Source organism: Cupressus sempervirens, chromosome 3 (assembly GCF_028749045.1).
Source record: "Cupressus sempervirens isolate cs-2001-9-10 chromosome 3, ASM2874904v1, whole genome shotgun sequence".
NCBI classification, from domain to species: Eukaryota; Viridiplantae; Streptophyta; class Pinopsida; order Cupressales; family Cupressaceae; genus Cupressus; species Cupressus sempervirens.
The window spans coordinates 1,046,685,239-1,046,709,490 of NC_143120.1; the positions used below are offsets into that span (position 1 = coordinate 1,046,685,239).

The following is a 24,252-nucleotide window of genomic DNA, read 5'->3' on the forward strand; positions in this document are numbered from 1 at the left end:
TGGCCTAAAAGAATTCGGTTGATACAATCTAAAAAGTAAACTAGGGGTAGGCATCACATCAATGAAGGAAGAGTTAGTTTTTCTGTGATTTGTGATTTCAATTGAAGGTTTGAAAATGGATCCTAAGAAGTTTAAAATGAATATTGAAAGGATTACACGAAAGAGTGTTGGAGAAGTTAGATCATTTCACAAATTAGCTATTTTTTACCAAAAACTTATCAAAAAATTTAGTTTGGTTTGCAATCATGTGGTAGAGACTATGAGAGATGATCAAAATAATCTCAAGTGGATACAAGAAGAAAATAATAGTTTTGGATTACTAAAAAATAAAGTTACTGAACAATTAATGTTGGCTTTACTCCATTTCACTAAGTTATTTCAAGTGGATTGTGATGCATACTTGAAAAAAAGATATTTCTAGTTGGAACTGATAACAAGTTAAAGATGAGGAAATTTAGACCTTGTAGAATCTAAAGGAAGTTTGATTCTAGAAATGCTTTTGAAGTCGAATTACTTGAGGATATGGATATATCGCACATATTTAACGTTGCATGTTTGTATGAGTATCATGAGATTGATTTGAGTTTAGAGGATACTTTAGATATACAATAGCACTATCCTAAGAAGTAGATGGAAGAGATAGAGATAATATTGGATAACTAAGTTGGAAAGAGTACAAGAGGTAGGGAGTGTTCAAAGTATTTGGTGAAGTGGACAGACAAACCAACTATGGATTCTTCATGGTTTTCTCAAGTTGAGTTAGATTAGTTTGATTCTTCTCAAATTGCAAATTGAGAGACTCACTTTCTTAATAACTTGAGGTGTCTCATGTAGGAGCATCTTGGGTTTAGAACAAAATTGCATCAACCAAAAAAACTTATGTTTCTAGTTGTTCAATTTGTTAGTCTATGTAATCAATTCATCAATCCTTTTTACATTTAAGATAACATTTGCAAGATTATATTATGATTAAGACCTATCTTGGATCACGTTCCTAGGTTCACAACACATTTGGATAATTATTGCTCAAGTTATGATTTGTTCTCTTAGGTATCATGTTCTTTCTTATTCTTAGACCTATTGGTGAATTCCAACATTGTAATGAAAATCTATGGCCTGTGAAGTTCAGTGGCACATATATCTAAGTTCTTGGACATTGTGTGGACCTAAATCTTAGTTTGCTAACCCTTACATGGTCTATGTGATTTTTTCCTAATGATTTGTGACTAAACCTATCTATTGTAATACATTTCTTATTCTTGGGAAATATAACCCTTCTTTGGTCATTCCACATGACATGATGCCTATATATTATAATTGAATGTAACTTCAAAGAGACAATAAAATAATATTAAGGACATATATAGTTAGAATTGGGTCTAAGGTCTTTGACTAAATAATGTAAAAAAGTAGATATGTTGTAGCCTGACATGTATGAAGGCATGTATACAACCAAGTGATTATAATTTGATTTCTAAATGAATGAAAACAAATCTGACATTGTTCTATCAATCTCTTGTTGTTTTCTGTTGTGTTGACTCTTACCAAGCATATCTTTTTGAAGTCTCTCCATTTGTGACTGCATCACTTTCTAAAGATGCCCCAACACTCAAAATTGCTAATACTTATGGAGAAATGTTCTAGTAATGTTGGTCATACATCTTGGTAGTGGTACACAAATTAGCCAAGAATAAACCAAAAAGCCATAAGTACAACAATCGATACACATGAAACTTATTAATGGGCTTCTAATTATCATTTTATTAGATCCCTTAAATTTAGTAAATAGAGGTTGGGTGCACAAGGAGTACATGAGAACTAGTATACAATGAGCTACTAATTCATAAATGAATGAATTCTAATGACATCTATAATATCTATTAGACTAAGGGCATTACTTTCTAAAGATGTTCCAACAAAAGTACACTCAAAATTGCCACTACTTATAGACAAATGTTCTAGTAGTGGTGGACATATGTTTTGGTAGTGGTGCACAAATAAGCCAACTATGAACCAAAAAGCTCAAAAAATCAATTATTGATATACGTGAAACTTATTAATGAACTTATAGTTATCATTTTATTAGCTCCCTTAAAATACTAAGTAAATTAAAGATTGGGTGTGCAAGAAATATATGAAAAATGGTATAGAGGTTGGGTGCACAAGGAGCACATGAGAACTGGTATATAATGAGCTACTAATTCATAAATGAATGAATTCTAATGACATCTATAACATCTATTAGACTAAGGACATTACTTTCTAAAGATGTTCCAACAAGAGTACATTCAAAATTGCGACTACTTATAAACAAATGTTCTAGTAGTGGTGGACATATGTTTTGGCAGTGGTGCACAAATAAGCCAACTATGAACCAAAAAGTTCAAAAAATCAATTATTGATATACGTGAAACTTATTAATGAACTTCTAGTTATCATTTTATTAGCTCCCTTAAAATACTAAGTAAATTAAAAATTAGGTGTACAAGAAATATATAAAAAATGGTATACATTGATACTAATTCATAAATGAATCCTCAACAATTTTCGTAAACAACAATTTTGAACCATAAGACACGGTTCAATCCATAGGGGTCTTTCCTAGGTGGCACCTTTTATCCCTACTACGGTAGAAAAATTGTGGGTATGTTTGTTGGTGCCGCCTTGACCTAAACCGACCTTAAAATGTAAATGGTAAAACCAATGCCGAAAGAGCTCTAAAGTTTGTCAAGCAATTTGTTACAGGATTCTCTCGTTTCATCGGCTTTACTAAATTTCCCCTTCCCACCGCCGTAAACAAAGAATTTAGCCGCTTCTTCAAAGCTAAATATTGTTTGGAACAATTAATTGCGTAATGGGCTGAGAAAGGTAGATGATTTCTGAAATCCTATTGTGTATTGCTTGCAAAATCTGTTTTGCTTTTGTTCATATTTGTTCATTTTATCAGTGAGTTAAGAAAGAGGAGTTAAAAAAAAAACATTCTTATAGCAAACAGAAAGATGGGGTGATGGATTTGAATGGTAATCAGGTTTTAATTTTTCTTCCTGCAATTAAATTTATAACGTAAATTTGGGGTATTTAGGAATGGACCATGTCATGATTAGCAGCTGTAATAATGGATCCAGGAAATCCGAACACTTAGAGAATTGCATTGTATTTGGAAAGAGGCCCTAAAGGAATTTACACACACCCGGTTTATATCATTGAAGCCAATGATAGTTAAATTACACGGGTTGGGTTTTCAACTTTTTTTTTTAGGAGTATAAGAAAAATAAATATTTTTTCAATGGGTTATTGCTGTTGCATAAGGTTATATTGTATGGGCGATGGAAATTTATTCTTAAACTTGATTTTCACGCACCTGAGTTTGGTGAAAAAATCCCCGTTTAAGATTGACGTAACTAAAAGGGTTGTTCATGGTCCCCAATAGATTGATCGACTCACCGATTAAACTGTTACAATATTTTGTGTTAATTGACATTGTGAAACTTAGCTTTGGTCTGAGCCAGATATAGCCCTTGCTTTATACTGCAGTCGAATTTAATGTTGAATGCCAACGTGAAGTTTTGGTTATTTAAGAGTGTTCCTGTAAAACGAATAAAATTGTTAGCTTTAATAGCAATTGAGTTTGATGTGTATTGTCACCACTAAATTTGGGACATTGAAGTACAGACTAGGCTAACGGTTAAGCAAATAAAGCCCTGAGCTTCAACTGCAACCACATCTCGTTTTGATTGTATCAAATAGCTACCAAAGGGTAGATGTGGGGTGTGAGATTTATATAGCTTCAGCCTAAATTGCTGCTGAATACCATGTTAAAATTCGCATGTGTATCAAGGATCCTGCAAGAAAAATATAATCTCCATCTTAAACTGCAACTGAACTTGGTTTTAAATTATTAATTGTTAAATTTGCCTTATTGAAAGGAAGATTAGCATTATTGCAAAAGAGATAAAGCCACGATATTTAGTTCCATCTGAATTTGATGTTTAAATCCAATTATTAAAAATTAAATAAGTGAAGTATAGATTAGACTGTATGATAGATAAATCCATATCTTCAATTGCAAGTGAATTTAACATCAAATATCATTTTTAATTCTTGATTACTAAAAGATAAGATAACTGATTTCAGCCTAAATTGCTGCTGAATACCATGTTAAAATTCACATATGTATCAAGGATCCTGCAAGACAAATAGAATCTCCATCTTAAACTGCAACTGAACTTGGTTTTAGATTATTAATTGTTAAATTTGCCTTATTGAAAGGAAGATTAGTATTATTGCAAAAGAGATAAAGCCACGATATTTTGTTCCATCTGACTTTGATGTTTATATCCAATTTAAAAAAATAAGTGAAGTATAGATTAGACTGTATGATAGATAAATCCTTATCTTCAATTGCAACTGAAAATAACATCAAATATCTTTCTTAATTCTTGATTACTAAAAGATAAAATCACTGATAATAGGACCTTTTCGTAACTTGCAATTGGTTTTTCATGTTATGCATATATATATTTTTTGAAAAGCTAGCTTCTATATATTTTGTAATCTAATGCTTGTAAAGTAGTAAGAAAGTTTAATTTGTATGGGATTTAGAATATTGTAAGGTGTGGATGATTGAGATGTTATCGGTTTGGGTGGGGTGGGGTGGGGTGGGGGAGGGGATGTAGATGTAGCATAGATGGCATAGTTTTCATTACAAGATGCTACCAAATTTGGTGCTATATATCTGATTTCAGCCTGCCCTGACAGCTTTTTGTGGAGTTGTATTCTTTTATGGAAACACGTAGTCGAAAACGAGCAGAGGCCACAGCAAAAAGGCCATCCTCTGCCCAATCATCACCGAGTGCAAACAAGCGAGCTCGTCTTTCCTCTTCCACGTTTGCATCTTCTGCTGCTTCTTTTCCAACTTCTCCTTGCTCACGCCTACCAATAAGATCACTCTCTAATCCTGTGATTGCAAGTTTTCATCCTGAATTAGCTGGTATTGATTTGGAGATGGAGACATCGTCCAGTTCAGCAAGGAAAAGAGATCACGAGGACAAGGAGATTGAAAAGGGTAAGGAGAAAGAAAGAAGAGGGGGCTTTAGTGATGACAATTCAGATGAAGATGAAGGTGTTGGAAGTCCTCACCATAATGTCACCACTACTGCAAGCAGTGCACTGAAGGGGCTTCTCAGGAAACTTGGAGCTGGGCTGGATGATCTTTTGCCGCCACCTATGCCCTTTTCACAGCAGAGCAGTCGCCTGAAAAGAATTTTATCTGGTTTGAGAGCTGAGGGTGAGGTTGGTCGTCAGATTGAGGCACTCACTCAACTATGTGAGATGTTGTCCATTGCAACTGAGGATTCTTTGAGCAGTTTTTCAGTGGATTCATTTGTTCCAGTGCTGGTGGCTTTACTGAACCATGAGAGCAATCCTGATGTAATGCTTCTTGCTGCTAGAGCTTTGACTCACCTCTGTGAAGTGCTTCCTCAAGCCTGTGCATCAGTTGTTCATTATGGTGCGGTGCCTTCTTTTTGTGCTCGTTTGCTAACTATTGAGTATATGGATTTAGCTGAACAGGTATGGCACTGTGCCCTTATTATTTGCAAGGAATTTGATCTGAATTCTGAGAATTGTTTGTACTTCAAAGATTTGACAGTAATTTCTTTAGAAAATCAATGTGGCAATTTATTGAGTTTTTCTCATCTATATTCAATGATGATATGCAGTCCTTGGAAGCGCTGGAGAAGATATCTCACGAGCATCCTGCTGCCTGCCTTCGTGCTGGCGGTCTTATGGCAGTTTTGTCTTATTTAGACTTCTTCTCCACTGGTGTTCAGGTAGTATTTATAAATTTTAATTTATTGCTTTATAGGTGTTTCTTGATCACTGTAATTGTTATCTCATGTTTACTACACAAATAAACCAGAGAGTAGCATTATCGACTGCTGCTAACATTTGCAAGAAGCTTCCATCTGATGCGGCAGATTTTTTAATGGAAGCTGTCCCAATATTAACAAATCTTCTTCAGTATAATGACTCCAAGGTGACATCTGTTTAACATATGCATTTATTATGTTCAATTTTAACTTAATTAAAGGAATGACATTGCATTGGTGCTGCATTTGTTATTGTTTCATTGACCATTTATGTTAGAAAGTTGAAAACATTTTTCTTGAAGTTATTTCTTTCTACTGATTTTTCATGAAGCTTTGATTGGCAGGTAGTAGAGCATGCATCTATTTGCTTGACACGAATTGCAGAATCATTTGCATCTTCTTCTGAAAAGTTGGACGAACTCTGTAATCATGGGCTGGTAGCACAGGCAGCAAGACTTGTGTCTGTTAGTAATTCAGGAGTTGGCCAAACATCTTTGAGTGCACCAACTTATACGGTATAAGAATTTATCGTTGAGAGTATTTAGAAAAGTGTAGTTGACTTGCATTCTGATTTTATCATTTGGATGTGCGGTCTGATATTATCATTTGGATGTACAGGGGCTGATTAGGCTTCTCTCCACTTTTGCTGGTGGATCTGCATTAGCTGCCAAGACCCTTTTTGACCTTAACATAAGTCGTATTCTTAGAGATGTTCTATCTGCTTCTAGCTTTGTTTCTGGGATTTCAGCTTCTCCTGCTCTGAACAGACCTCCTGATCAGGTAGCTTAAGCATCGTGTTTCATTTGATTTTCAGTATACATGCTATATGTAGAAGTCAAATCACGTTTGTGTTAACATACCGTGCTGTAATGCATTTTTAAGTCAAACTTTGTGAAAGAATTTATGTTATCTAATATGAGGCATTGTAATCTTTCATTTGATCACCTTTACTCTCTTGCTTATCCATGTATGAAAGTCTTAGTTCTATGCTGTTTAAACTGTACAGACATTTCTTTCTAGAAAAACTAATTTGACACATTTATTATTGCTGTACAAGTTTATTATGTTACTGGTGTTTCTTGAGTCTCCAAATTTGGAATGTTTTAGTTTTCTTTTTTTTGAAACCTTTTCTTCTGGGACAAACAAACAAATAAACCATAACTAACAATTGTGGCATTGCAGTGGAAGTATTTGAGGTTTTTCCAATTATATGTAACTACTATAAAACTATAATTATAATCAAATAACTTTTGAATATAACTGTATCCTTATAATTTGCAGTGGGTATGGGTTGGCATATGTCCGTACACACATTAGGTTTTCAGGTAACTGACACAATAGTTGACCCCCCTTGGCCTCTGTTTTTGATTTTACAGCTTCTAGAGGAATATTTTTGTATTTTGCAGGTGCTTCAAAACTTGCAGATGTAGGGGATATGATTGAGAGTAGTCTCACGTGAAATTAAGAGTAGTGTTTTGTGAAGGCCCTTTCTCTTGGTTCTTGCAGAAGAAGTTGGTTAGAGAGATATGCTTTCTGTTTGGTAGTACTAGCTTTCAGAAATACAATAACTACTTATAGTTAGATATATGTATACCATCATATTTATCTGTAGGCATGCATGTTTCTGTGTGCATGCATTCGTTTATCTTCTGTACTAATTTGGATCTGAATTTAGCAATTGATACATTACAATGATTATATGAATCTGATTTATATGGTTGCCACTAGAATCATAGACTCTAGATGAGTTCGTATGATTTGCAGGTTATGTGGGATTGATGGGTCCTTTGGTTAGTCCTTGGAGCACTTGTCAATCCTTGTAGAGTAGCATGTTTTCTTTTGGTACTCCTTGTAGGATGGTGTTCTTCTTTGGTCATTTAAGAGGTCCATGACTCCACATTATATTTTAGGAGTGGGAAGAAGAAAGCATTTACAAATATATAAAACTAGGGCTATTGATGATCTGCATTCAATCTTTGGAATTTGTGTATCCTTAAAAAAAAAATGTTTCTATTAATACATTAAAGTGCCTGTGGCACATGCAAACTTTTACAATTGGTAAATTAAAGCAGAGTTGCTAATGCTATTAGGCATTTTAACCATGAACACCTAACGATGCACCCTTCTGTGATTGGCGGTGGTTTCCAATTTCATTGGAAGAGGCTTTATTGGTAGCTGATGGGTTCTGTTGTAGGGTTTGTGTGTACATCGAGCAACAAGCTTAAAACTCTTTATTAACTTCGCTACATAGTCCACCTTAATAATATTCAGCCCCATCTCCAAATGGGCTGCTTGAACCTTTTAATTTTGCATGGGAGATGGTAATTTTGTCAAGGTTAAATTATCTTGGCTGTAAGCGGAGAGAGATTTTGTGAATCCCCCTTTTTTGAAGTGCTCTGCAATTTGCTTTCATGTTATTTTTTATTCTTGATTATTTTTATTCTATGATGTATAAGGAGTTTGCTGGATATTGTTTGAAAGAATATATTATCGATGTTGCCTTTTTGGAAAATGATTCATTGTCTGTTAGCAAAGTAAATAACCTTGGGTATGCCTTTTTTCTCATAATTCTTGACCTAAAACTGCTTACATTTTTTTTGAAATCAAGAAGTTGACAAGCTTACAGCAGCCAACATTTTTCTTTCCTTGTGCTCTCTTTCATCCTGATGATGGATCATGAAGTGTGATCTGAAATGTTGATGCAAAACATTGACACACAATCATATCCAGAAGCAGCAAGAAGATAATTCATGGATTGTCGAGATCTGTTAGCGTTGATCAAGAAGTTGACAGGCTTTTGCTTATCTTGTCGCCATACAATGTAAAATTTATCTCTTTTATAAGTGAATTTGAGAGTCAAAATGTTTCTGAAACATTTTTCACAAGATACCTAGCTAGGACAAGCAGGCAGAAATCTACCTCCATTATTCAACTGAGGAGTCTATCTTGGGTACTGAACTAGGTCCATGCTTTATCCATTTGCCCCATTATTCAAGTAGGGAGACAAACTATCCTGGATAATGGACCAGTAGATCCATAACTTAATTCTGATATGATTTTGCAAACATTTTTTGAGAATAAGAAACCTGGGAATGTCTTCTCCACTAAGAATTTTTGATTCCAAAAACTGCTTGAATGTTCTTTTAATCCAAATATTTTTCGAGCATACGGATAACTTTATGCTGTTGATGTACCATGTAAAAGTTTTTCTCTTTCTTAAGGACATTTGATAGGTCAAAATTCTCGAAAATATTTGGTACAAGATGCCTAGCCTAGACAAGAGGCAAAAACCTGCCCCTGTTAGTCAAGGAGACTATAGTGGGTACTGAACCAATAGGCCATGATCTAGTCACCTGCCCCTAGTAGTTAAACATGGACACATTGTGCCTAGTTCCTGCCATCCAGTAGAAAGAAGTATCATTAATATGAAGTGTTGTTTTAATGTTCAAAACAAATATTACCTCACTTGGAAATTACTATTATGAATTACAAATGAAATTAGAATAATGAGTGTACAAAGGTATAACATTGGGAAACACTAAAGAAAAATGTTTATTGTTGAATTTATGCTTTTAGTGAGCTGATTGAATTATAAATATATTTTAAATAATGAATAGATCTGAAATTTTGAAAAGAATAGAAAATATGCAAATTATTCAAATGGCATTATAGTAGAAGTATCCTTCACACATGTTAAAGACTCTTAATATTTTTTTAATCTCATCTTATTTTAATAGGAGACCACTTTTACTTATAATGAAAGAAATCTGAAGTTTTGAAAAGAATAGAGAATACACAAATCATTCAAATTGATTTATAGTAGAAGTATCCTTAGCACAATCTAAATTTTTTGTAATCTCATCATTTTTTAATAGAACACCACTTTCACTTATAATGAAACAAAATTAATAGAAATGTAATTTTAAAAAGAACGTAGAAGGAAATTGCACTAATATAATTTTAAAATTTTTTAATATAATTGTAAATTTTCTTTTGATAAACAATAAGGAAAAATCATTTCCAGAGGATTTTTCACTAAGAAGTTGTAAAAGCTTCAATGGTTGTAGTTTGAGCTTCATTTTACAAGTTTTGAGTGTGCAGCTATAAGTTTCCAATTTGTTGTGCATTTACAAAGGATTCCAAAGCTCAAATATTTTTCCGTCCGCTCTAGCATCCAATTGAATAATTGACAATAGTTTTATTGGTGTTTTCATTTACTTGTAGAGTAAATTGACTATTTTGCCATCAAATTATGTGATAATCGTTTTCCAGATTTGCCTGAACACTTCTTGGTGGTGTAATGACTGTGAATACAGTATTTAATGCTGCAAAACTCAATGGACATAATCTGCACTATCAATTTCAAAGCTTACTGGCATATGTCAAAACTTTCTTGTGACTCTTTTCCCTTCAGCTACCTGGATAAAATTTGTTTAGGCTTCTTGGCTCATTAGAATTCATACTTGAGCTTTTCAACTCCATGCTAGCTTCATCTTAGGCATAGAGCTTACCTGAAGGAGGAACATATGAACCTTCTTCAGCACCCTAACTTCAGACCTTATGAGCAGCAAAAATAGAAAAAGCTTCTAATTGAAAGTGTAAAGTTATGAGCTGTCATGAGTAAAGTTGAAAAGATAGATTCTTTGGATTTACTGATATTGTACAGTATAAAGCATAGTAATGAGAATCGTGGCGATTCACGCGATTCGGCGATTCACCTGATTTGGCGATTCAATTCAAGCCAAACGATTTTTTGTGAATCGGTGAATCAAATGAGTGATAAAGGGCTTATGAAATAAGTTACTAAATTTCAAGGGTTTTTTAAATTTACCGATTTGTGGCTGATTCGATTCTGATTCATGGCCGATTCATGATTTGATTTGGCCTTGCCGATTCTGATCCGATTCTGATTCTCGGTACTTACTACTATAAAGTGATGAAAAGAATATGCTTATCATTTCATGAAATACAGCTCATTGTAAATCATGCAACTTTTTCACGAAGTTAATAGGCTTATATGTTGTTAATATTTCTATATAGACCACTCTTCCTCTACCTGTATGGTTGACAGAAAAGAACCAGAGATGCAGTATCAGACATATTACAATATGTTTTAAACAAATTCATGAGAAAAGTTAATCATCCTGGGAATATGTTTTTTTGGTATTTGGCACAAACTCTGGAGCACATGATAACAACTCTGGAGCACCTGATAACATTAGGAGCAATTCATCCCTCTGCAAAGACTAGAAGTTATCAGTAATAAAGTGATCAACATAAAATTTTTCTGATGATTATTAAAGTTGGCCTAATAGGCCTCAACCTGCTACTTTTGTTCTTGATAAAGAGCAAATTGATGATTGTACATATGAGAGACATCAGATAATAAGAGTTCAAGGTTGGAAAGTGTAATCAAGGTGATAGTGTTCAGAAGACATGGAAAATGAAATTGTTGCAACGAACAGGGGCTCCAGGAGACAAATATTTAAAACAATTGGGTACAGAATCGGTATTTTATTGGTAGAACACAAAGCAGCCTTAGAAACGTGCAAAGCCTAACCAAAAAATCTTATTAGAAAGAAAGACAAATGACATGAACAAAAGATAACCTAAGATCGTTGAGAGGCTCTGGCAAATACATGATACTGTCTATTTCAAATATTTTGGCAGCCAGTAAGGGCTCATCTAGACTGGTCAGGCCTCTGAGAAGCACACAGAAGCTCAAGAATTGGCATGCAACATCCATCAGTCACCTCACCCCAGTTTTAGAACAATGAAATTAACCACTGAAGGAATCGTCCTTTTTCATGCATAACTATATTACCTGGATAATTTCTAATTACTTCAGTAGCACCTAGTCTTGATTAAAAAATTCAAAATCAACACAAAGAATGGAGATGGACAGTATAGTGGTGGGAAGGATTCTATGTCATTTAAGCATTGCTGGCAAAGGATTTGGTTGGGTGGGAAATTCAATAGTACATGGCACCACATTATTTTTGACTGCTGCACGAATGTTCTAGCTTCACAATTCTGAAGGGCCTTCGAAATGATATATAGTGACCAACCACAGTTATGAAGGGCATTGAAAATAATGTATAGTGAGCAGCATAGTTGAAAAACTTGCCTAGTCCCTAAAAGTTTATTCGGGAAAAAATCTGCCAATTTAAAAAAAACAAAAAAACTCGGAACCTAAAAAAACTGCCAAAATTTAATAAAAAATACTTTTTTTTGCAAATTTCAATGAGAAGATGCATTTAATGAGTTAGTTAAAGAGAACACAAAAGAAAAAAGCAAAGTTTAGATATATATAACTGCATAGTGGGTACAAAATCACATTCTCATGAGGAATGCTGATAGCAGGAAGCAAAATAGTAAATAGTTTCTGTCAAAGTAGAAGTTTAGAAATAAATACTAAATAGTAAATACATCAATACAATCACATCTTCCTCTTTTCAGTTTTGCCAACAATAAAGAGAGGGGGTCTAGTCCTCAAAGAGGTGCCCCACATTGGGATTGGGCGTGAGCTTCGTGACTGTGAAGTCCGTGGCTGTGCCTCCTCGCTGGGCATCCCTACAGACTGGCTCCGCGTCCTGGAAGTGGATGTATCTCCTTCTATGCGGGGCACTGGTAATGCCTCCTCTGAGTCAGAATCCTCATCGTCCTCATCCTAAATGTCATCCATTGTGAAATGAAAATCTGTTCCAGCACCCCCCTCCATGGCGTGCCTCTCCAAATCAACAATTTCCTCTATTGAAAGCTGATCTCCAAATCAGCAAAGTCCTCTACTAAAAACAATGGACTTGGCTCTTGTGCCGTCCAATCAGAATAAGGATCTATCTCATCCAGATCAAGTGGACCAGGTACTCGTGAATCTGTGCCCTTTTTATGCGCAACTTAAGATCATAGTACACATAGACAAGGTCATCGAGCCTTATTTGAGTCAATCTGTTTCTTTTCTTTGTGTTGAATCTTGAACCCTAAAACAAAAAAAGAAGAAGAAATCAAGTCTTAGTACACAACTTTAAAAAATAAAGTAAAATTAAGTCTTAGTAAAATCTCAAGGAGAATCATAGTACTTGAATTTAGGTTGAGGAAGTAGCCTGCTGCATGAATGGGTTGGTGGAGCATATTATTCCACCTCCTATCTGTTATTTCCCAAATGGGGTCAAATTTGAGTCTGTCTGCACGGTAGCAATTTCTAATAGCCTCTTCGGCCTTATCCATGGCCTCATAAAGACATCCCATTGAGGATTGTTGCCCATCACATATGCGCAGGACTCTAACCAGGGGCATAGACATCTACATTTGAAATTTGAACTATACAAATTAGTTACTAACATAGAAACTTGAATCAACTAAAAAAAATAATGTTTTGATTCTTGAAGTTGCCTCTACAATTTCAGTATCCTTTTCAAAAAACCTATCATCAAAGACTATTCGTACCACACCCTCTCCTTCAGGCTTCTTTGAGTATAGTGAAGCTTCCCAATCAACACACAAACATTTGTTTTAGAGGCAATATTGTGTCGACAATACTTTGCAACATCAAGAACACTGTTGCAAACCTTGTCATAGCAGGTCTCACCAGATCTTTGTTTTTAGTGATCCTTCTCATCAAACTAAGAACCCATGGGTGATTATAAATATTTTTGGTGACTTGCTTTGCATCTTCCACAATTGGACTCACCCATTCAAGTTTTCCTATGTCCTCCAAAAGAAGGTCAAGGACATTTGCTGCACAAGGTGACCAAAAAAGTGTGGGATGCCTCTCTTGGAGGATTCTACCTAAAAGATTAGTAAAAAATCAGTAATTAGTTACAAACTCTCCATATTTACATCAAATCTCAATTGAATAATACCATTGCATTACATTCATGATTCATATTGAACATAAAAAATTAAATTTACTTGCTGCCACATATGCTGTTGCATTATTTGTGATGATTTGCACCACATTCTCTACTCCCACCTCCATGACAACATTCTCCAACATTAAAGCTAGTGTGTGTGCATTTTACACTTTATTGGAGGTATCAACGAATTTCTAAAACACCACATCATCTTTGCAAGCAACCAGGAAATTAATAATGGTTCTACTTCTTCCATCTGTCCACCCATCAGATAAAATGGTGTCGCCATATTTCTTCCGCTCTTTCTTTTGGTCTTCTATTGATACTCTTGCCCTATCAATTGCATTGTCAAGCAACCTACAAAATTTAGGTATAATAAAGTGTTAGTAAAAAATAGTAAATACCAATTAAGATTTAACTATAGCAATGAACTCAAGTGGATTCAGTTATTTACAGTTACTAAATAGTAAAATACTAACCTTCCACACAAATTCTTGTGAGAAGGGGGCTTGTACCCTTTGCCCAATATTGAAATTGCGTTCACCAAATTCAACCAATAGGGACCATCAGTCACATACATTGAGATGTTGTTGAAAAACCAAAAATCAGCTGTTGCAATATCAGTTTGTTGATGCAACTCCTTGTTCCATCCGGTGTCCTCTAGTGATGGTTTTGATTCAGCTGTGTTCTTGGACACAAAATAACTCTCTATCCCTGATGCAGACGGTGATGAAGAACTAGGTAATGTAAAAGGAGTGGAACTGGCAAAAGAGTCACTTTGTTTGCAGATCCGCAGGCCACGAAGAGATCCCACCATGTTCTCAATTGCTGCTTCTTCTTCTTGAATATCAATTGGAGCTCCTTGAGATTCAGCTATGGCTGCCCTCATAGCTAATTTTCCCCCTCTTCCTATTCAATTTTTTTCTCTTTAGTAGCTGCAAGTAGGGCATTAATGAATTTTTTCTCTTCATCAGTTACTTTGAGACAAGGAGTTGAATCGCGTTTCTTTATGCTTGCAAGGCGGTACTTGAAGCGGATTATGCCTCCAGAAATAAGTTTTTCACATGGAATGTATATAACCTTCCCAACATAATTTGGAGCTTCATAGGCATACTGCCATGCCTTATCTCTTGCTTTTCTAGGCTGAGTGCCTATATATCCAGATGGGCATGGAGTTTGTGGCCACTCTTCATGTGAACTTGTAATGCCTTTTAAATGCTTAACCGCTGCCTTACACATATAAACTTATAGAGAAATGAATAAACAAAGTTAGAACTTAGAACTTAGATCTATGAGTATGAACTAAACAAACTAAATGAACAACTAGGGTTTGTTTTTAAAAAATCTTACATATTCTTAAAAAAAATTGTCAAACATAGAGTCGAATGGCTTTCAAATGATTCAAACATAGGGTTGAAATGCTTTCAAATGGTTTGAATTCATTTACAAGCAACGATAAAACAATAGACCATTTTTTAAAACTATAAAAAAATCTCAGCAAACCTACTTGGGAAAGAGATTTGTCTTCTAAAACCGGTTGGAATCCTCTACAAATCCACTCAAATCCACCTTCGATAGCTTGCAATCACCTAAGAATGCCTTGGAACCCTTCTCTCCACACCTCAAGCCTCTAGAACATACAAATGAAATTGGTGTAGAAAAACCCAAACTTTTTGCCCTATATTGCTAGGCCAAGCACGCGGGCGTGTTTGTAATTGAAATCACGAGTTTTAATCAAGAACTCGTCGATTACTCTGAGAGTAGTTGGCAAAATAGGACGCGGCTATCCTCCCTACAAATTGTATAGTTGACCAATTTTCAAAAAATAAATAACATCATGGTTTTTTTTGAAAATTTCTGCATTTGATCTTCATGATCTGCATAGTTTGTAGTTGAAAACAACATAAAATTTGGAAAAAAATCACTACGTTTTCGTGAATCTGAAGAAAAAAAAGTTTGACTTTGTTTTGTCTTTAGTGCATTTTGTTCGGAGATTAGCCTGTCCATTTTTTCCTGCTGGCGAAGTACTTAAATCGACAGCTAGTTTGGCGGAAAACTTGCCCAGCTCATTAACTTGGCGATTATTAGAAAATCGCAGATTAATCTGCGATGCCAATTATCACGAGCAGGCAGTGCCAGTAAGTGTGATTACTTCAACTCATCTGCAAGTGGAGGAGATCGAGAATAGTAATAATAAATAGCAATAAAAAAGAAAGAAATTTACTTCTATCTAAACCCATCTCTGCTTTTATTACAGACTTCTTCTGAACAGATCATTTACTGGTGTCCAAACCCATCTCTGCATTTATTATAGACTTCTCCTGTACAGATCTGCTCAATGTTACTGCCTCAAAGCAATTATGTAAGATTTCCAGATTGTACCTATATTTTCTGAAATTTTAACTCCTGTTCTTATAAGAAGAAACTTCAAAGAATATGGAATAATAAAAAATGAATTTTGTTGCTGGCAAGCATTTTCTTTTGGGACATTGCTGAAGATGCCAATCTATGCTCATCATCAACTTATCAAGGATACAGCCCATGTGCCCAGCTCTTTGGCACATGGGCTGTATCCTTGATAAGTTGATTATTATGTTTCTTGTATGGAAAATTTAAATAAGTGGTTTCAATTTTTCCATTATCAGTAGATATTTTCTTCACCCTGTTGGATTGTACAAAATTGTGAGGTTTCCTGGTGTGATGCTTTTTGGCAGACGTATGAAATTGTATCCCTATTGAATGAGCTTCTTCCACCCTTGGCTGAAGGAACAATATCTCTTCCTGCAAGTCAGACTACAGATAAATGCTTCTCAAATAAAAATGTATCAGACAATAATGCAGGGAAGATGGATGACATGAATCAAACAATGGCAGAAATGTCTGCTCGTGAAAAGCTGTTGCATGATCAACCAGAACTTCTGGTAGATTTTGGAATTGATATTTTACCAGTCCTGGTCCAGGTTAGTTGATTATTATTGATAAAATTTATCTACACTTTATTTAACCAGGAATCGGGCTTAAAGGCAGGACCCTGGTTATAATGAAACAGGTATATGGCTCAAGTGTGAGATCTGCTGTTCGACACAAGTGTATTGCTGTTATCAGCAAGTTGGTGTATTTTAGCACTGCTGATATGCTGACATCTCTACTTCGCGAGACAAACATATCAAGGTACCACGAACTGAATCGAGTATCATAAGAGGCACACAGAGTTAAAATCTGCAAATTCCAAGCATAGCAGAAGTTCTTATTTGCATTGGCTTTCCATGTCTGCAGCTTTTTGGCTGGAGTTCTAGGATCGAAAGATCCTCACATTTTGGTTCCTGCTCTTCAGATAGCAGACATTCTTATACAAAAGCTTCCTGATACTTTTTCCAAGATGTTTGTCAAGGAAGGTGTTCTTCATGCAGTTGATAGCCTTATATCAGCAGATATGTCTGGCCCAGTTTCTGCACAGGCATTTACCCCAGCGAAGGATGAACTTTCAGAATTGGCTTTGCCAAATTCCACAGATACTGTAATGCCCTTGGATGAATCAAATAGTAAAGCAGTTGGAAAGGAAGAATATAGAGGCTCAACTGTTGGAAGGTATAGTCCACCTACTGGAGATGGAATGATTCCTATCAATAAATCAGATATGTGGGCTACTGTTGGTACACATGCGAAACACTTCAAAGATAAATACTTCCCAGCAGATTCAGATGTAGTTGATGGAGGAATGACAGAGAGCCTTCGCAAGCTGAAAATAATTTGCAGTAAATTAAATGATGAATTGCAAGGTAAAGTAAAAGCGGCAGAGATTGTTTCTGCTGATGAAGAACACATGTTGTTGCTTCTAGCAGAAATGCTTTCTGAACTTGTTAAAGGTGATGGTGTTTCAACTTTTGAGTTTGTTGGAAGTGGGGTCATTCCATCTTTACTCAATTATTTTTCATATGGAGCTTTGTCTAAGCAGAATATGACAGAAGCAGAGTCGACTAAAGTTTTTCATAAGGCATTAAATAGGTTCAAGTTGTTTATTAGGCTCACTCTTCCTCTGAATGGTGAGGACGGAAGGGAAGCTCCATTGAAAATCCTAGTTCATAAACTGCAAAATGCCTTATCTTCTTTAGAACGCTTTCCTGTTATCTTAAGCCACTCTCAGAGATTACGTGGGGGCAGTACAAGTGTATCAGGACTGAGTGCATTACGACAACCTGTTAAACTGCGCCTGTGTAGAGGAGAAGGAGAAACATCCCTTCGAGATTACTCATCAAATGTTGTACTCATTGATTCTTTGGCTAATCTTGCTGCTGTTGAGGAATTCCTTTGGCCTAGAGTTCATAGAGGTGAGGCAGACTTAAAAAGTGTTTCAAATTTAACCCCTTCGGATAGTTGTGGTGCCCAGGCTGGAACAACTGACACGTCTCCATCATCATCTGCACCAGTTTCTGAAGAACAGTCTGTTTCAAACAGATACGATGGAAGTTCTGCCACCAAGGACTTAGAGGGGGCAAGCACAAGCTCATCAAAGGGAAAGGGAAAAGCAGTTTCAAAATGTGTCCTAGAGGAAACAAAGACTAGTAAGTCAAGGAACAATACTCGTATGAGAGTTTGTGATGGAGCATCCCAATTGAGCCAACATCCTAGTGAGTCTGTTGCTGAGGTATGAACTTAGAACAATATAATTTTGTGATAATTGATTTGGTAAGCCTTGTGTACTAAACACAACATGCCATTGCTTTTTGAATTGTGCCGAGGGCCTTTTTGGGAGTAGCATCCCAAACATCTGCAATATTTTTATTCAAGAATGAAATTCTTATGGAAATAGTTTTTGTGATTCACATCTGATGCAGGAAGAGGAACTAGATGCATCTCCTGCTGAACTTGATGACTCTGTACCAATGGAAGAAGAAATTTCTGAAGATGAAGATGATGATTATGAAGGACACTTAGATGAACGCATGGTGAGTATTTTAATACATATTTGCTTTATTTGCATGAATTTGAGGGTTTTTCTTGAAAAAATTCAATGATCTGAGGATCTGTCTTGGAGTTTCAATCTTTATTTACCTGTGATTGCAATTTGCTGAGATTTATGTTTTGCCCTTTTCATTGTGTTTTTGAAGTTATATGGAGAGGAACAGCCTTCGTCGTCTGTAACAGAAAGGGTGCATGCAGTACAACTAGGGGATCCCATGGATGAGAGTGCCACAACGATTGCCACCACTGTAGAAATTGCAAATGAATCTCAACCACCTTCCAGAGTTGATAGTAGATCTGCTTTGTTTGAAAGCCGTGAAGGCAGCGAATTCTTAAGAAGTGCTTTGTTCCCAAGAGGATCATTATCCTTTGCTAGGGCTGCTATGTCTGGGCTTTTTTCTGTTGGTGGCAGGAGTGTTCGAGGGAGTAGAGGTTTTCGGACACTGCCAATGGCAGACCCAGCCACGTCTCCCTCTAGATTGGATTTTTTCATAGGTGGAAAGAAAGTGGATAGGTCACTAACTATTTATCAAGCAATTCAGCGGCAGGCAGTAGCTGATGAAGGTAATGGAGTTTCAGCGCATGCTCCTGTTGAGGGTCGCAGACTTTGGGATGAAGTTTATTCTATTACGTATCGAATAGTTACCCCTCCGGAAGAAAAGGCATGTGCAGGAGTATCTGGAACTTCTTCCTGCAAGTCTGCTGAGGATTCCCTCGCAGAAAGCTCCATTATTGAAGCTTCATTGAAACAAACATCATTTTTAGGTAGCATTTTACAAGGAAAGCTTCCCTGTGACCTGGAAAAGTCAAACTGTACATATGATATCCTATTGTTGCTTCGTGTTTTGGAAGGTCTCAATCGATTAGCTCCTCGTCTAAGAGCTGAAGAGGCATCAGATGCGTTTGCAGAAGGGAAAATCACTAGATTTGAAGAACTAAGAGTAGTGGGCCCTACCATCTCTCAAAATGACTTTTTAAGTGGCAAGTTGACACCCAAATTAGCACGGCAAATGCAGGATCCTCTGGCACTTTGTAGCGGTGGTCTTCCTTCTTGGTGTCATCAGCTTACCAAAGCATGCCCCTTCTTATTTCCATTTGAGATAAGGAGACAGTACTTTCATTCAGCTTCCTTTGGGTTGTTGCGTGCCCTACAACACTTGCAACAGCAACAGAGTGCTGAAAATCCAAATGCAACTAGTGAGCAAGGATTACGAGTAGGTAGGTTGCAGCGTCAAAAGGTTCGTGTCTCAAGAATTCGTATACTGGATTCAGCTATGAAGGTAATGGAAATGTATTGTAGTCACAAGGCAGTTCTTGAAGTGGAGTACTTTGATGAGGTTGGCACCGGTCTAGGTCCAACTTTGGAGTTCTATACACTTCTAAGCCATGAATTGCAAAAGGATGCACTTGGAATGTGGAGGTCTAGTTCTCGTTGTATAGAAGCTACTTCAGGAGAAGACACTGAAATGCAGGATGCTCAACAAAGTGAAGAATTTTCAGTTATAAGTGAAGCCAGTGAAGAACCAAAAGTTGGCAATCAAGAGTTTGTTCAAGCACCTCGAGGATTATTTCCTCGTCCATGGCCACCTAATGCAGATTCATTATGTGGCAAACAGTTTTCCAAAGTAATAGATTACTTCCGTCTGCTTGGACGAGTCATGGCAAAAGCTCTTCAAGATGGACGGCTCCTTGATTTGCCTTTTTCAACAGCTTTTTATAAACTTGTTCTGGGGCAGGTAATCTTTATATAAACCAATTCGTACTATTTTATACACCTTTCCAGTGAGTAGTAATGATTCTAGTGGTGATTGGACTTGAACCAGTTTTAATATTACTCGTTGAATTTCTTGCACAGGAGCTTGATTTATTTGATATTCAGTCCTTTGATCTTGAATTGGGAACAACTTTACAAGAAATACAAGCTCTTGTTCGTAGAAAGCAGTTCACGGAGTCCCTGCACATGGACAAGAATTCTACACATGATTTGCATTTTCGGAATGCAAGAATTGAGGATCTTTGTCTTGATTTTACTCTTCCAGGTTACTCTGATTATATCCTCAAACCAGGAGGGGACAGCATCACGGTACTTCATTTTCTTCATAATGAAAATGTTACTTTAATACCAAATATCAATAATCATATGAGAACAGGTTTCTATAGGTCTACTATTTTATTTCTTCAATGTACTATTCTTGATACTTTCTTTGTTACAGGTTGATCTGGAGAATTTAGAAGAGTATCTTTGTTTAGCTGTAGATGCAACTATTAGAACAGGAATAATGCCACAAATGGAAGCATTCAGGGCTGGATTTAATGAGGTTGTTATATTGAAATTCTTAATTTGTATTACATGTGATAGTGTGTTTTAAGCATCCGGGATATAGATTTATCCAGTGTGGTATTAGAAGATTGGTTTCTTACATATGTTGTGATTGGTTAATAGAACTGACTGGAAGCAAACAAATGAAACTCTGGCATGGGCGTACAGGATGTTTGGTTTATTCTTTATATGGAAACTGCACTCCGGTTGGAAGTCCTCAATATAATGACAATGTCTTCTGATTTTTGCATACATTGCATTTGGTTATGCAGGTTTTTCCTTTGACATCGTTGCACATATTTTCTGAAAGTGAACTAGAATGTCTACTTTGTGGTGGAAGTGATTTATGGACGGTTAGTGTTGCATTTATCTTTTATGTTATGCTTGATGTTAATTTTCTAATCATATTTTGAATTTTCTTATTTGTAACACTACGAATGAATGCCTGTATGAAGTGTATTATTTTCTCGTTGCAGACTCAGTCACTATTTGAGAACATCAAATTTGATCATGGTTACACATCCAGCAGCCCATCCATTATAAATGTGAGTATCTGTTAACTCTCGGCAGTGTCCTGACATCAATGTATTTTTGTAGATCTCGAGTATGTTTTAGCTTGGAATGTCTGTATTTTTATTCAACTATTGTGTAATCTACGTTTGTTGCTGCAGCTGCTTGAGATCATAGGGGAATTTACTCCTGAACAGAAGCGGGCATTTTTGAAATTTGTGACTGGAGCTCCCAGACTTCCTCCTGGAGGGTTAGCTGCATTAAATCCAAGATTGACAATTGTTCGGAAGGTAAGTGCGAAGGGTCAAAGTGCTCTAAGCATTGGATGTGACTATTTTGAACTGAAGCTGATTTGGTTTTCCATCCATATCCTTCTCTGCAGCATCCAACAGGAGCAAATGGAGGGTCCAAGGGAGCAACTACTCAAGTGGCTGATGGAGACTTGCCTAGTGTCATGACATGCGCCAACTACCTTAAACTGCCTCCTTACTCTAGCAAGGTTAGTTTTCAATGCCTATGTAGTGTGTGTAAAGTTGAAATATTTCTTTTAGCATTATTTTGCCCATGTTTGATTGTTTTTACATTTTATGCAGGAAATCATGCATGAGAGGTTGATGTATGCTATTACAGAAGGGCAAGGATCCTTTGACCTTTCTTAAGCTGTGTGTTATAGCTATTGAGAGACAGAAGTGTTGTGTGGTACTTGGACAACTGCGCCTTCAATTAAAATGCAATTTTTGAACATTCAGTGACAAAGTGAAATGTTCAATCCAATGCCACGTAAATCTCCTCCTCGACTTATCTCCAAAATAGAGATGCTTTTCTCTTACATCTTCTGGGGTTGAGATTGACAATCTTAACCACCACAAGCTTTATTGGTGACAAGTCTGATTCCCATTTGACTGCATTTGACTGCATTATTGGAAGTGGCATCAGTCAATTTGCATATAATGTGCTGCGGGTTAGATGCATCTCTTGTAAATTTTTGTTTTTCTCCAAGTTACACTCTGGGAATTATTAATGTGCATACTAAATTTCAGCAAGGCACAAAAACTTGTTTAGTCTTCTGTGGTCTGTTTGAGCTGTTTCAACAAAGCTTGGTGTACATAATTGGAAATTAATTTTAAATAAGAATGCGGTTAAAACTTTTATTGCATATATGTCATTTTGTATCCATAAACTTAAGATTTATCTTTGTATTTTCAATTTTTTTGTACAAAACAAATATTATGCTCTATTTATTTCTCTATTAGCAATTAGTCGACATTGAATACCCGAGGTTAAGCTGAAGCATTTTTTTCTGCACATTCAAAAATGGAAAAGTATCAGAAATATACAGCACTTGCTTTTGCTTGTTTAAGCAAAGAAAAACAGATTGCAATTTTTCCTCAATATTCATTACAACTTTATTAGTGTACTATGGACATTGGAAACAATCTTGTGGGATTTGGCTATAGTAAATCATTGGATACATTGGAAACAATCTCGTGGATCTGATTATAGTCAATCATTGAATATGCAAATTAAAGCGAACGATGCTTGTGAAATGTCCGAGCAAATTGAAAGTCAATATTTTGAAGTTAAGACAAATATGCATTTCAAACTGATTGGACCCAATGATTATACAGTTACATGTCTACAGTTCATTTACAATCAATAAATCAGCACACCAAAAATTCCGTTTTCTTGTAGAGACCTGTAATAAGGACATTTATATCAAAATAATGACTTTGAATCAGGCAATAATGATTCATCGTAATACCTGCAATAAACAATCAAAAGGTCAGGATGAGTTGCATCATGCTGATAACAGTCTATCGTTTGCACCCATCCTCAGTGAGTAGGTAAGGAAAGGCTACTTTTGGGAATAATCCTTTAACTAGTTGAAGAATAATTTTTCAAAGGACCATGGAGTCACTTTCAAAATTATATATAGGGGTCTTTATTGGGTGTAAACGTCATTCAAACATGTAACAGAACTATTTTTAAGATGTTATATCCGAGAAGCCAAATAAATGACTGGTGGAGTTTGATCGTTGGCTCGCATTGACCAGGTTTGAGTTGTATTGATAGCACCACACGTGGCTTTGTGATCCAAGTGGGCCACAACTTTTGATATGTTTAAATACGAAGGACATGGCTAAACTCCCTACAAAATGCACCGTTGACCAAATTCTAGAAATAAAAAAACAGTGATTTTTTTTGAAAATTTCAGCATTTGATCTTTATGATTTGTATATTTTGTGATCGAAAACAACAAAAATTTTTGTACTGTGTTTTTGTGAATCTGAAAAAAAAAATTCTGACTTTTTTAAAACTTTAGTCCAGTTTATCTGGAGATTAGCCAGTGCCAAATACAACAAAAGAATCCACTTGGTATTGCCATAATTCTTATCGGATTCAAAATTGTTAAAAAAACTTATTAACATGAAATATCAATATTATAAATTTTACATGTGTAATCAGGCAACTCCACCTAAGGTTGTTTAGAGTATATTAGCAATCACTTGCTCAAATCAAACCGAACCCTGAATATTAGTTTGGACCATATTTTCAACCTCAGTCAAGCTGAAATTCCAATCTCAAGAGTATAAATACATAGAATTTGTTGGTCAAGCTCAACTTTCTTAGTTTGAGTTATATTTACAATGTCAACAACAGGAATGTTTTGATCTATCATAGAGTGGATGCACTTGAGTAAATTGTCTGCACTGGGTATCTATTTTCGAAGTTATGA

General features: G+C 35.9%; 1 protein-coding gene across 1 annotated transcript; it reads left to right on the forward strand.

Annotated features, from left to right (window-relative positions):
* Positions 1 to 2,687: 2,687 nt before the first annotated feature.
* On the forward strand, positions 2,688 to 22,671 carry LOC149570321 (E3 ubiquitin-protein ligase UPL3-like). The gene is made up of 18 exons (XM_089822954.1): positions 2,688 to 2,868; positions 4,759 to 5,571; positions 5,721 to 5,831; positions 5,921 to 6,037; positions 6,215 to 6,385; positions 6,489 to 6,650; positions 16,438 to 16,683; positions 16,773 to 16,894; positions 17,000 to 18,368; positions 18,559 to 18,669; positions 18,832 to 20,421; positions 20,541 to 20,768; positions 20,899 to 21,003; positions 21,278 to 21,358; positions 21,482 to 21,550; positions 21,677 to 21,805; positions 21,898 to 22,014; positions 22,109 to 22,671. The coding sequence occupies exons 2-18, from the start codon at positions 4,783 to 4,785 to the stop codon at positions 22,172 to 22,174; spliced, it is 5,583 nt and encodes a 1,860-aa protein (XP_089679080.1). The 5' UTR covers positions 2,688 to 2,868; positions 4,759 to 4,782; the 3' UTR covers positions 22,175 to 22,671.
* The last annotated feature ends 1,581 nt before the right edge of the window (positions 22,672 to 24,252 follow it).